We start from the raw sequence: 11680 nt of genomic DNA on the forward strand, positions 1-11680 counted from the left end.
TTGCCTGACGATTTATCGGTTACCGATTTACTGTTCGTCTTGGAAGTTGGAGCACTCGATGCACCACGCTGTTGCTGTTGCTGCTGCTGTTCGTCATCACTGTTCGTTGGTGTGATGATGCACATGGACGGGATGCGGCTAGTGTTGATGGTGGTCTTTACCTTTAACCGTTCCGTGCGCTCTACGCACTCCACGTCCGATGATTCGGATTGTTCCGGTTCGGCCGTAGGTGCTCGTTTTACCTCCCCACCCGTTGCCGTGCCATTGCTCTTGGCCGTGGCCGTGGCATTACCGTCGGCCACATCGAGCCGATTGTTGTTCTCCTGCTGGCGCAGTATCTTGATGACCTCCTTCTGTATGAGCACTCCGTTCCGCTTGATCGTACCGGTACTATCGAGGGTACTGCCCAGCGTACTGCTCGAGTAGCTACGCTCCAGTGTCCCATTACTGGCCGTACTGTTGCTGCGGTTCAGCTTCGTCAGGGAGCTCTTTCGCTCCGGAATCTTGGGCAGATTAGATGCATCGGCCAGCACCGTGCAGATCGTTCCGGCCGAGCTGGTTGTCGTGGACGTCGTCGAACCCTTCCCAAACAGATCGTACTCGTTTTCCTGCGACACAATTGTCGTATTGCCGGAGCTGGAGAAAGATGTTATACTCGACAGTGCAGTCGTCGATTGCAGTGGAGTCATCGGTTCCTCTTCCTTCAACGTTTTCAGTCCCGAGTCCACATGGAAGGACGTGTAGTAACCCTCGGTATCGCACGAGTACACGGAGCTCGTCTCACCACCCTCATCGTGATAGTCGAAGGTCTGCAGATCGGGCGTTATCGTACCTTCGCTCGTAACACTGCTCGAAGCGGACGTATTGAAGAACCGCCGGCGACTGACGATCGAACTCGGTGGGGCACTCGAGCTGATCGGATTGCTGTGGTTCAGCGAGGTACTGGAAGCGCTCGACTTGGGGTGCGTGTTGCTGGTCGTGATCTCGCTACCGATCGATGTACGGCCCGATTCCGAGCTGGCACTCCAGTTACCGCTGGACGAGTGCGGTTCATCTCGGTTACCCAGCGCCGTACGCCGCTGGCGCCTCACCGTGGACGTTTCCCGGAGCTTCACCGGATTGATCGAGGCCGGTAGGTAGGAGGAGCTGAGCACCCCGGAGGAACTGCGCTCCGACGATGAGTAAGAAGGCTTTCGATCGTGCGAAAGCCGCTTCTCTTTGTCGGATGCCTTCCGCCGGCCCTGCTGGCTCTGCTGCCGGGCCAGTGTGGTCTCGTGTATATTGAAATCATCAATATCATGATCCCGCTGGTGATCCCGTGCGGACGATGACGCGGACGAGTCGCGATTCATCATCCGTAACCGGTTGATGCCCCACTGCTTGAGCGAGTTGAAGTGTGACATCTTGTTGAAGCTCTTGGTCCACTCGGCCGAGAATGAAGCGGGTTCCTTGCGCAGCAGATCGCTCGATCGGCTGCGGAACGCAGGCAGCAGCTCACCCAAGTCAACCGGCGACTCCTGGGCCGGTTGCTGCTGTTGTTGTTGGTCTTTCTGTTGCGCCTGTTCGCCCGTTGTCGCTGTACCTTCACCCGATTCCCTGCGAGGAAGAACAATCAGATCCAGAGAGAAAGAAAGAAATGGTTTTAGAAATGCACAACAACTGTACGGCTCCAGTGCTTCGAGCTGTTAACCGATCGGCAGGCTTCAATGATACAGCCCCTGTACAAATGCCCTCCGTTCGACGTCGCAACTCGAAACACTGGAGCACAACTGAAGGAGAAACCGGTCGATCAACTGCACCGATGGCATCCTAGCCATCAGCAGCAGCGCGTATATAGTGTATTTGGTAAGCTACAGACGCGGGATATGAGGATACTGAAGGCAGTTAAAACACCAATCATGTAGAGAGGTTATGGTTACAACGGGCACAAAGAACAACGAAGTCAGAAAACGAAAAAAGCGCTATAAATGATGATCACACAGGTGCGGCCAAAAAACAACGACACAACGCAACACAGCAACGCCCGCCCGCCCACCCGCTCTATCGCCAGCAGCAGCAGCAGCAGCAGCAGCAGCAACCCGGCGAGAGCAAAGGGGTGGTGGGAAGCCTTACGAGTTTACAAACCTTGCATCGTGGCCCGGGGACAGTCAAAACGTACGCCATCTTGCCACACCATACTGGCACTGCTAGTAGTTGGAGGAGGAGAGGTGGTGCTGCTGCTGCACTCTGAGTGATCTACTTCCCGGGCAGCGCTTGTACTACGGCCGTTTGGTCTAACAATGGAATTTCAAAATTCAAAACACAACTGGACGATGAGTCGATGCGAGCGACATGGGGACAACGAATGTGACCGCTCGTGAGCTTCAAGTGTGGGGCTCTCTTCAAATCGATGTTCCGCTCCACTAACCTATTCCCCTAAGTGTAGCTCTAGTAATCTAGCACCGAGCCGAGAGTGAGTGAAGTGAGGCCTGACGGCCTGATAACGTACCCTTTGCTGATGACCTCGGCAATCTCGCGCTGATCCGTACCGGCGATCGTGTTGCGTCTCTTGCCACGCGGGCGCCTCAACCGGGACCTCCTCCGTACGGTATCCTCTTCCGGCTTGCCGTCTTCCTTTTTCGTTCGCGTCGTCGTGTAACAGACGAGGGAGCGCCGGGCGCCGGACATCCGATCGAACACCCGGCCGGAAGTATCGATTTTTATTGTTTCCGCCGGGAACCTGGGGGAGCAGAAGCGAATGAGAATGTTTCACAAAATGAAGAGCGATCCATCCTAGAAGAGGCAAGTCATTCGTCCTTCCTGGTACAGCTGGTGATACATACTTTGAGGCAAGCGCACGGCACTGTTCCGCTGGTGAGGGTAATAGATGATCGACGCAGCTATTACTGCTGGTGTGGCTAGTGTTGCTACTTGTGTCACGCACGATCGATTCGTCGATGGACGTGATGGCATCGAGATCGGTCTCGTTGGGAGCAGCGGTCGCCGGGTTGGAAGTGCTGGCGGCACCATCGGTATAATCGCCCATCGACACCAGCAGGCTGGTGTCGGTCGTGTGCCGTAGGACGGATTTGTTCGCACCGTTCGATACGATCTTCACTGGGCAGGCCATCCCGGTCGTCACGTCACCGATGGCCTCCGATGAGGTCCACTTGCGTAGATCCTGTACAGCCGTTGGCTGGGAGGGTTTAAGTTGAATATTATTAGTTTTCGTGGCATCAATACTTGGTTTTGATATCTCAACAGTTATGCCTTTTTCTTAATCTGGTAAAACGCACACTAGCTCTTAAGCACTCAAAGTGCTGTGATGGAAAATGGACCATCGAAAGCATCAGTTCAATGTTATCTAAATCGCTCTACACAGAATGTTCACTCGCTAGTTCACTTATCCAGCGTACCAACTAACGAGCGAGCCACAGCATCTTGTCTCAAGTGGCCACCATAGAACCAGCAGCGACGTACAACGATCGCAATGAGCATTGGGGTACCCTCGCTCTTCAATTAATTGTTCCAATTCCAAGTCATTCTATTACCGGCGTTCTATTTCAGTTGGTCGCATCCTCGTCTGTGGTGTATTTTTTTGGAACGTCTTGGAAGACGCTACGGCGTTGGCCTCCATTTGTCATTCGCATGACAAGCGCTGCCGGCATATACTCGAGTGAAAATACTTCCCATGCCTTAGGGAGTTGCAACGACGTTCTAGACGTTCGAGTTTATGCCTCAGAAGCAGGTGTGAGCACCTATAAAAGTTCTAAATGCGGTTCATGATGCCAGCCAGACAGACTCTTCGTCGCGTGAGTTGATGGACTTTCTTGGGTCTTAACAGACTTCATAGCCGGTTTAAAACTGTATCATATTATCAGGTTTCATACAGTTATTCAAGCAATTTACTAATTTGAAATCGTTCTACGTATATCGTGCTCTGCTACATCTACTGGGCGGACCGGTACGAAACGATACTTTTTACCATTTTCACGGTCCATTTACTGATTATCTAACACTCCTCTCACATGCGGCATGTTTGTTTAACACCACACACTCGACAAAAGTGAGAGTCACTCCCGGCGGCAAGCATGTTTGACAACCAATTTTTACGAAACTAGTGTTTCGCCGGAACAGCAGAGGAAACATAGTCCGCGACATGCTCATCAGTCGCTTCCAAATCGGCCACAAGCACAAGTGAACAGCGCTCGCTCGCTCGCTCGCACCGCACGATAGACACAGTCAACATGAAATCAATTTTAAAACCAATGGAAAAGAGCGTGACAAACGAGAGTCAACAGCAGTGCAAACATTGTGTAGGAATCGTTCGTGTTTGCTTTGAACTCTTATGGACGGGGGGCCGCCCGGGAAGAGGAGCCGAACCGGACGTGTTTGCTTGGTCCGATAAGGCGTCTGTCGCGTTCCACAATCGTTCCAGCGCAAAGCGATCGTCACCATCAATCAATCAATGAATATGCACTGATAATGGAGTCGGCGGCGGCGACTGCTGGCTCGGCTTGATGGCTGCGGTGGTGACGTTGACTGTCACCTGCATCGAGGGCAGTTGCAGCCGGTGGTGCGTGAGAGGAACCTACGCTCCGATCAAATTACAATCTCTCACACAGAAAACCGACCGGCCCAAGCGGGCGATGGGTGCACTAGGAAATGAATATCTCTTTTGCGGTCGTTGGAAAAAAAGGGCCGGTTGCGGTTAGATCGCGCCGTCATTTGGCCGCCAAAGCGGACGGATATGACCCTGATACTGTGCGGTGTGGTACGTACTGGCGGCTGGCTGGTCTGTTATTTGGTCCGTGGTGTCGATCGTTCGAATCGTTCGATCGAGGGCTTTCAACCGCAACTCGATACCTACCAGGCTGACTTCGATGTCCATATCGACGTTGTTGGCTCGGGCAGCGCGCCGCTGCCGGCTCAGGATCGGCGTACAGATGAATGCCTCCGAGCTGCTTCCGGCCTCGTTACCCACGATCCGGTCCATCTCGGCAATCGTCGCGACCGGCGTCTTGGCGGCCGCCTCATACAGCTCCTGTACCGTTTCCGACCGGGTGGCCACGGTAAACAGCCCGGTGTCCACATGGTACTGCGTCTTGTAGTGGGCCTTAATCTGGACGAATGCATCGAGGTCACTCTCCGCTGCATGATGAGGATGAGGCGCCATTCGCCGCCATATTCCGTCCCAGTAGACGTTGGTCAGCGTTAATTAGGTGGCGTGTGAAATGGAAGGAAAGAGCCAGAGCCAATCCAAGGTGGCAATGACCAGCAGCCCGCACGATACGACACGACATGGAATGGAACAAGACAAATGAAAACCAAATTAGTACCTCCTACTCCTCCTTTCTCCGTGGTGCATCATCATCATCGCCGTCGTCGTCGTCGTCGGTTTCGGTTTCGCTTCGGTGTATGATTTGTTGTTCAGCTTTTCGAAAAATGGTGGCCATCGCACCGCTTTCCCAGTGCCAGTGGACTCCTCCTCCTGCTTCTCGGTGGTTTCCTCGGGGTAGTCGATCGCGTAGGCCATGTGTGGGCAATGAATTCGAATGACTTTCAGGTGGCGCGCCTCCTGCAGACGACGACGCCAATGGTGGCTACCGCTAACCGCTAATCAAGCTGAATGCTAATTTGCTTTTACTTTTTATCGGTTTGGTCGGTTTGGTCGGTTGGGTTTGTTGAGTGTTGCAGCTGGCCCGCGGTTGAATGGTTCGAACCGGCGGGCCCACCTGAAACAGGTCCAAGACTTGCCTGCTTAGTGAGGGCGCGGACCTTGACACCTTTAGCCGATTAGATAGACAACCGATTGAGGCTCTCGCTCTCACTCGCTTGGTCGATTTCGTGCTGGTTGTAGACTGTGCCGAGCTAAACAATGGCCACTACAAGTCTCTCGTTTAAGATAAGGGACCCCTTGCAGAGGAGCGGTGATCGAGTCTAGGAGAGTCTGTTTGTGGGCGGCATGAGGCGGCAACGCCCTGTTGTTATGCTTCCTTTCATCGCCCGCATTGATAGCTTAAATGGTGTAATGGCGTTTTGGATAGGGGATCATCCTGCTTTTTAATGGTTTGGATACATTCAATTGACTTGATAATTCGCTAGCAACCCTTCCAAAACAAATGCTGTTTGTTCAAGTAACGAAATGAAACAGAAAACGTTTAGGATAGCCTTTGGAGAGGTAGATAATTTGGAGCAGAAAGGCACACCGTACGATCCAGTCCGTTCCAAATTATTTTTTTAATTCAATGGTTATTGCTTTGTTGCTTGAGAAACACCGCCATCGCCATAGTCTTCCAATTTATGAATCACACAAGGTTAAAGGCGCCTTGTGTGAAGTGCACAACGCGTGCGAAGCGTGTGAAGAAGAAGACGATCAACTACCGAGTGTGTGGCCATGTGTGTGGATCGCTGCTGGAATTCTAATTGCACCTACCCCTAACCTTCCCCTCTCTTGGTGCTGCAGTCCACTCTAGGTGGTCCCAGGTGCGTGCAAGAAGAACCACCATACGAAAGAGGAAACCGGGATTGAAAAGAGAATTCAAAATAAACCATTTTTTCCACCGTTTCCGCCATATTCCACTCGGTTTGCTGTTCTTGCTGGGACCACGCACCTCTAGGGAAACACCTTGGGCCTCTTGGGCCGCCGCCGTCTGTTCCAACGCGGTTTGATTGATTGAACCGCTGGCGCACACCGTCACCTTCTCGTCACGCACTATACCGGCAGCAGAATTTGGCCGGATCGTCGTGTGGTGCATAGAGCAGCATAGCGTGGATTCGCACTAATGCCTCGGTGTTCCCAGCTATTGTTGTCTGGCCGTATGCCAAATTACATTTCTCCTTCATCATTGTCATCCTGCCGGTGAGGTCTCTTGGTGGCAAACGCAGGAAACGCGCACATCCCGTAGTGCCAAGCGACGCCGTGAGTGACATTATTAAAGACGATTAGACCACCAGTTTGTTCTGCACAACTTCTGGTTGGCACACATTTCTCCCTTATGGGGAGGGGGGTTAACAGCATTTGGTTAGCACGCGTTGAATTTAAAATCCGTCAGCGCCAACCGTAATCTATGCTGCGCGCCGGTCCTCGGTGGATGTCCGGCCCCGGGAGTGTATGTGTGTTTGGTGTGTGAATTTAAATAACAAAAACCAGATTCAAGTTGAACCAGAAACGCATGTCGTGCTGGTGCGCGCGCTGGCTCTCTCGTTCGCTCTATCTCGAGCAGTCGGAACAAAACAGAACAAAACAACATAAAAAGGTGGTATAAATGGAAATCAGGCGCACATCTGCTAGCGGCACACGGGAAGGGTTTGTGGTTGCGGCATGAATGCTGCTGCTGGCTGCTGACTGCTGGATGCCGGATGGTTTGACGGCGAATCATGAGCGCACCGAAACCGTAGCATAGCGTGGTGTGGTCTATCGGTCGGTCGCAGGTAACGCGCCGGCATCGTGAAGGCCAGAAACACACAGATTTAGATCGTTCCATGATGATGATGATGATGATGATGACGACGATGATGGTGATCTCGCGGTGATGAGGGTTGCGCGCGAACAAGCATTCACGCAACCGCACTACCGGCTCTCGTTTGGAATGGCGAACTCTAGGGGATGGTGTCCGCGAATGGTCAGCGCCGAAACCTGGGGTGGAAAAACCTTCCCAAGATTTGTGCAACTTAACTGTCTACTCTGTATTCTTCAATGCCTACTAGATTGAAGAGCAAGAAGCTTATGAGAGATTTTTACTAAGTGATCGCCTCAACTTATGTAAGAGAATTACAATCAAAGATTCTTTTTGACATTTATACTCATTGATCCACTGGCATCTTGAATCGAGGAATCACACTTTAATTCCTCTAGATGTTTGATTGCTTACAGACCGGGAGCTAATTGGTGGCTAATCGAAATGATCACAGCATGGATTGATGATCTACAACCCGCAGTGTACTCCTCACACCACGCAGTTCTTGTCCGACCGACGACAGAACACACAGCATCCAATGTCGCTCGGGTCCCCCCGGTCGCGCACTTCATAATTAATGAAAATCAATAGCTCCGTTCGCTGTCTTACATCAATAACAATTAACAGCTTTTGTGCGCCAGGGCCACAGGGCCCGTTCCGTCGTTCCCATAGTGTACGTCATGGCGCTCCTCCGGTTCACTTGGCGTCACACTTTAGTGTGCGAGCGCACCTTTTCTTGGGCTGTGTTGTGTTGGCCACAGTTTTAATCACACTCCACCTCTACCAATACCAGCATCGAGCGCGGGACGACAGCGTCAGGCCGCTCAACTACTCAACCGACGCGAGCGCGTCCGATCTTTTGCCTGATTGCCCGCGGAAAGGGTTGTTTGGTGGTGGAGAAGCTGGGGCCATCATCATTCTTCCGACACAAACACACACATACACACAGCGCTACAGAGCCCGATACACCTCAATGGCGGTAATTATTTGTTGGAAAAACACTTCAACATCGGACGGTTCCTTCCTGGCGGACGACGACAGCAACGACGAGGATCGCAAGAGGGAACTCGAAAAGTGTCTCGAGCGAACGAGTGGAATGCGAAGCCAAGGAAGAGAACACGCTGGGAAAGGCCGACAAGGCCCCGGAGGAAGAGGAAAGTAAGTGGGGAGGTGTGGCCCTGTGACACAACTGCAACAACTGCTGCCGCCGCTCGTTAAGATGACGAAGGCATGCCAAGCCATGCCATGCCAGGCCAGGCCAGGCATCTTTCTCTCGCGCTCTCTCGCTCTCTCTCTCGCACTCCTGCTTTCCCCTGCTTTCGGTCCCAGCCTCATCGAACGAGATGCTGCTGGTCCTAGAGGTCTGTCGGACCGGTTGTTGCAGCAACAGCCGCAGCAACAGCAACAGCAATTGAGCCAGGGGAGCGAGATCCCTTATACGGCCATGATCGTGGCAGGCTTCTTTCCTGCTTTCCTGCCAGCATCACGCCGCCGCCGCCAAGCAACCAAGGCTTAGAAGCAAACCATTTTTATCTGTTTCCGGGATTTATGCCCTCTTCTTTTCCACCCTCTACTCCCTCCTCCCGTGTGATCGTGGGTAATGGAATCTAGCGGCAGCAGCATCCAGGCGCACGCACGGACCCCTACACCAAACCCGCGCATTACATCACACCAACGCGCAGCAGGCTCTGGCCTTTTGCTTTGGAGTTAATGGAAGTTGTTCCCAATGCCTACTGCTGCTGCTGCTGCTGCTGCCGCTGTTCCTGTTTATCATCCCTCCACACAATATACACCGCAGGGCCTTGGGGGCTTAGAGTATCTGGTTTGTTCATGCTGGCTGGCCGCCCGCCCGTCCGTCCGCTCGCTTGGTTCTGCGAGATCGCATGTAATGAGTTATTGATTTAGAGGGCCACCTACTCCACCCCTTCTACCACCCATTCTCGGTCGGCTCGCGCGTTGAATTGATTGATGGCCAAACAGCAGGCCTTTGGCGGCGGCGGCGGCGGCCAAGCTAAACAATACATCCACGGCCATCCTCCCCAACTGAAGAGAAGCGATCCGAAGCTGGAAACACCGTTAACGGCATCGGGGCATCCCTCTTCCCTTTCTTCTTCCACGCACACAAACATGCCAGCGCACTCCCTTCCCTGCACGGAAGACGACGACGACGGAAGAGGAGCGGTACTTACGGACAGTGACTTGCTTCGGATCGAACTGTTCCACCTTCTGGGACAGGCGATCGATGCGCTGCTTCAAACCGGCCGACCGCTCGGTTACGCTGGACAGCTCCTGGTGCAGCTCGGTGAAGATCTGGTTCGAGATGAAGACGAGCGAGGCGAGCTGACGGAGCGCGTTGCTGAGCGTGATGTTGGTCAGCGCCTCGAACTCGTTATCCGCCACCGGGATGGTGGCCGGTGGACCGTACCCACCGCTGCCACCGCCACGTAGCGCCACCGTCCGCGACGACGACGACGTCGAGGACCGGGCAATGTACTTCGGAGTAACGACACGCTTCACGAACGGCATTTTGCCTCATGTTGGGTGGTCTGACACGGTTTTTGGTCCACAAAAGGGACGGCGGGGCGGGGAAAAGCACACACCTGCACCTCGCGACACACGGCGACGGCGACTATCGCCAATGCATCGACATCCCCCCGGCAGCCCGGTTCCGGTTGCAGCAGATCGCACGGAACACGGAACACTGTCGAGCGTCGCGCACCACTAAAGAGACACACGACCACTTACGACGGATGCTGCCGCTGCATTCTTTTTCGTCGGAGAGACACTCGACGGCGCGCTTCACACACCACTTTACCACGGCTTCGAGAAGAGACCAACCAATCGTGGACCACTTTCTTCCTCTTCACAGCATAAGCAGCAGCACGAGCATAAGAGGAGGGTTGGGTAGCCGGTGACTTTTTGCTTTTTACTTGGAATGGAACAGGCTTGGGCAGATCGTCAGTGATCTGCTCACTGGACACAGACGGACACAGACACTGAATGGTTAGAGGATGACAACAATTTACCCGCACTGAACACCGTCACGACCTTCAACGTTAGTACGCACGCACGCACGAGACACCAAGTTTAGGGATGACGACGATCTCGCGATCAGAGGATGCCTTCTCCCGCTGATCTTCTTCGTAGTCAGAGCGAGAGCACTCTGGAGCAGCAGCGCGACGACATACGGTCGGTTAGGCGGTAGCGAGCATAGTCACGAGCACGCGAGCATACGAGCAGCATACGACCGCCCGAGATCTCTCGGCACTGCCACCGACCGAATGCCACCACTACACTCGCACCCGAACTCGAACAGCCCCTTTCTACGCACGCCAATCCATCCGCTCTCACCTGGGGAACCGACTGCACGCAACCCAACGCAATGGCGCGGCAGCGACGGTAGCGTCCAGCGCGCGTCTCTCGAGATCGCGAACGATCGTAGGCGGCACAAGAGTTAATGGTGGTGGTGGTGATGGTGGTGCACACCGAGAAGACGGTAAAGGCATCCCAAAGTAGGCCCTTCTTCTCTCGGTCCCGGGTTGCCGTGCTTCTTGGTATGCCCTCGCGCCCTCACCAAGGACCTCTCGGCGCAAGATGCACCACAAAAAGGACCACCGACGGGTGTTTGTATGGGTGTTTTCCCGGAAAGGACATCGGCTGATCGTTCTCAGTGGTCACTTGGACCACTCCTGACCCTCGATTGTCACCCGAACCGCAGCAGATGTTCTCGGAGTTGTGCCGGGAAACAAAAACCGGGAATCGTGGAAAACACGTCGGTGCGGTGTCGCCGGACCCCTAGCATCGCTGTGTGTTTGTCTGTCTGTGTGCCAGTTGTGTGTTGTGTGGGGTGCAAGTCAGCATAAATTTATGCCATCAGCACCAACACACAGAGACACGAAGAGGAAGGAGGAGGGACGACGCATGCTGCTGGTGCTGCTGCTGCTGCTGGAGGGTCGAACGACGAAGTCACGCATATTGCTGGCGCCATATATACAGCTCCGCACTGTGACCCTCTGAGTTTGTTCTGGTGTGTGTTTTGTGGTGGTGGTGATACTACCCTTACCTGCAACCCCCTCAAACGTGCCGTTACATACGCGAAGGTGTACCGATCAATGGAAGACATAGCGAACGAGCGAACGAGCGGCCGAACGAATGACTTCTCGAGGGAAGCCAGCATAGTGCATAGTGTGACGACGACGACCACTGGTGCACACCTACGCCCTTGCAACCCCTTTCCCCGT

At 53.8% G+C, this 11680-nt stretch overlaps 1 protein-coding gene across 1 annotated transcript in view; it reads right to left on the reverse strand.

Moving 5' to 3' along the window:
• The window catches only part of LOC126569331 (uncharacterized), a 15381-nt gene extending 4755 nt beyond the window's left edge, over positions 1 to 10626 (reverse strand). The window contains exons 1-5 of the mRNA XM_050226333.1: positions 9629 to 10626; positions 4850 to 5130; positions 2823 to 3175; positions 2489 to 2719; positions 1 to 1596 (exon numbers count right to left, since the gene is read on the reverse strand). The exon at positions 1 to 1596 is cut by the window's left edge and continues 1262 nt beyond it. Of these exons, the coding sequence (XP_050082290.1) occupies positions 1 to 1596; positions 2489 to 2719; positions 2823 to 3175; positions 4850 to 5130; positions 9629 to 9965 (2798 nt within the window). The 5' untranslated portion in view covers positions 9966 to 10626. The remainder of the gene's footprint in view (positions 1597 to 2488; positions 2720 to 2822; positions 3176 to 4849; positions 5131 to 9628) is intronic.
• Between the last annotated feature and the right edge of the window lie 1054 nt (positions 10627 to 11680).

The sequence above is a fragment of the Anopheles aquasalis genome, chromosome 2 (assembly GCF_943734665.1).
Source record: "Anopheles aquasalis chromosome 2, idAnoAquaMG_Q_19, whole genome shotgun sequence".
Taxonomy (NCBI): domain Eukaryota; kingdom Metazoa; phylum Arthropoda; class Insecta; order Diptera; family Culicidae; genus Anopheles; species Anopheles aquasalis.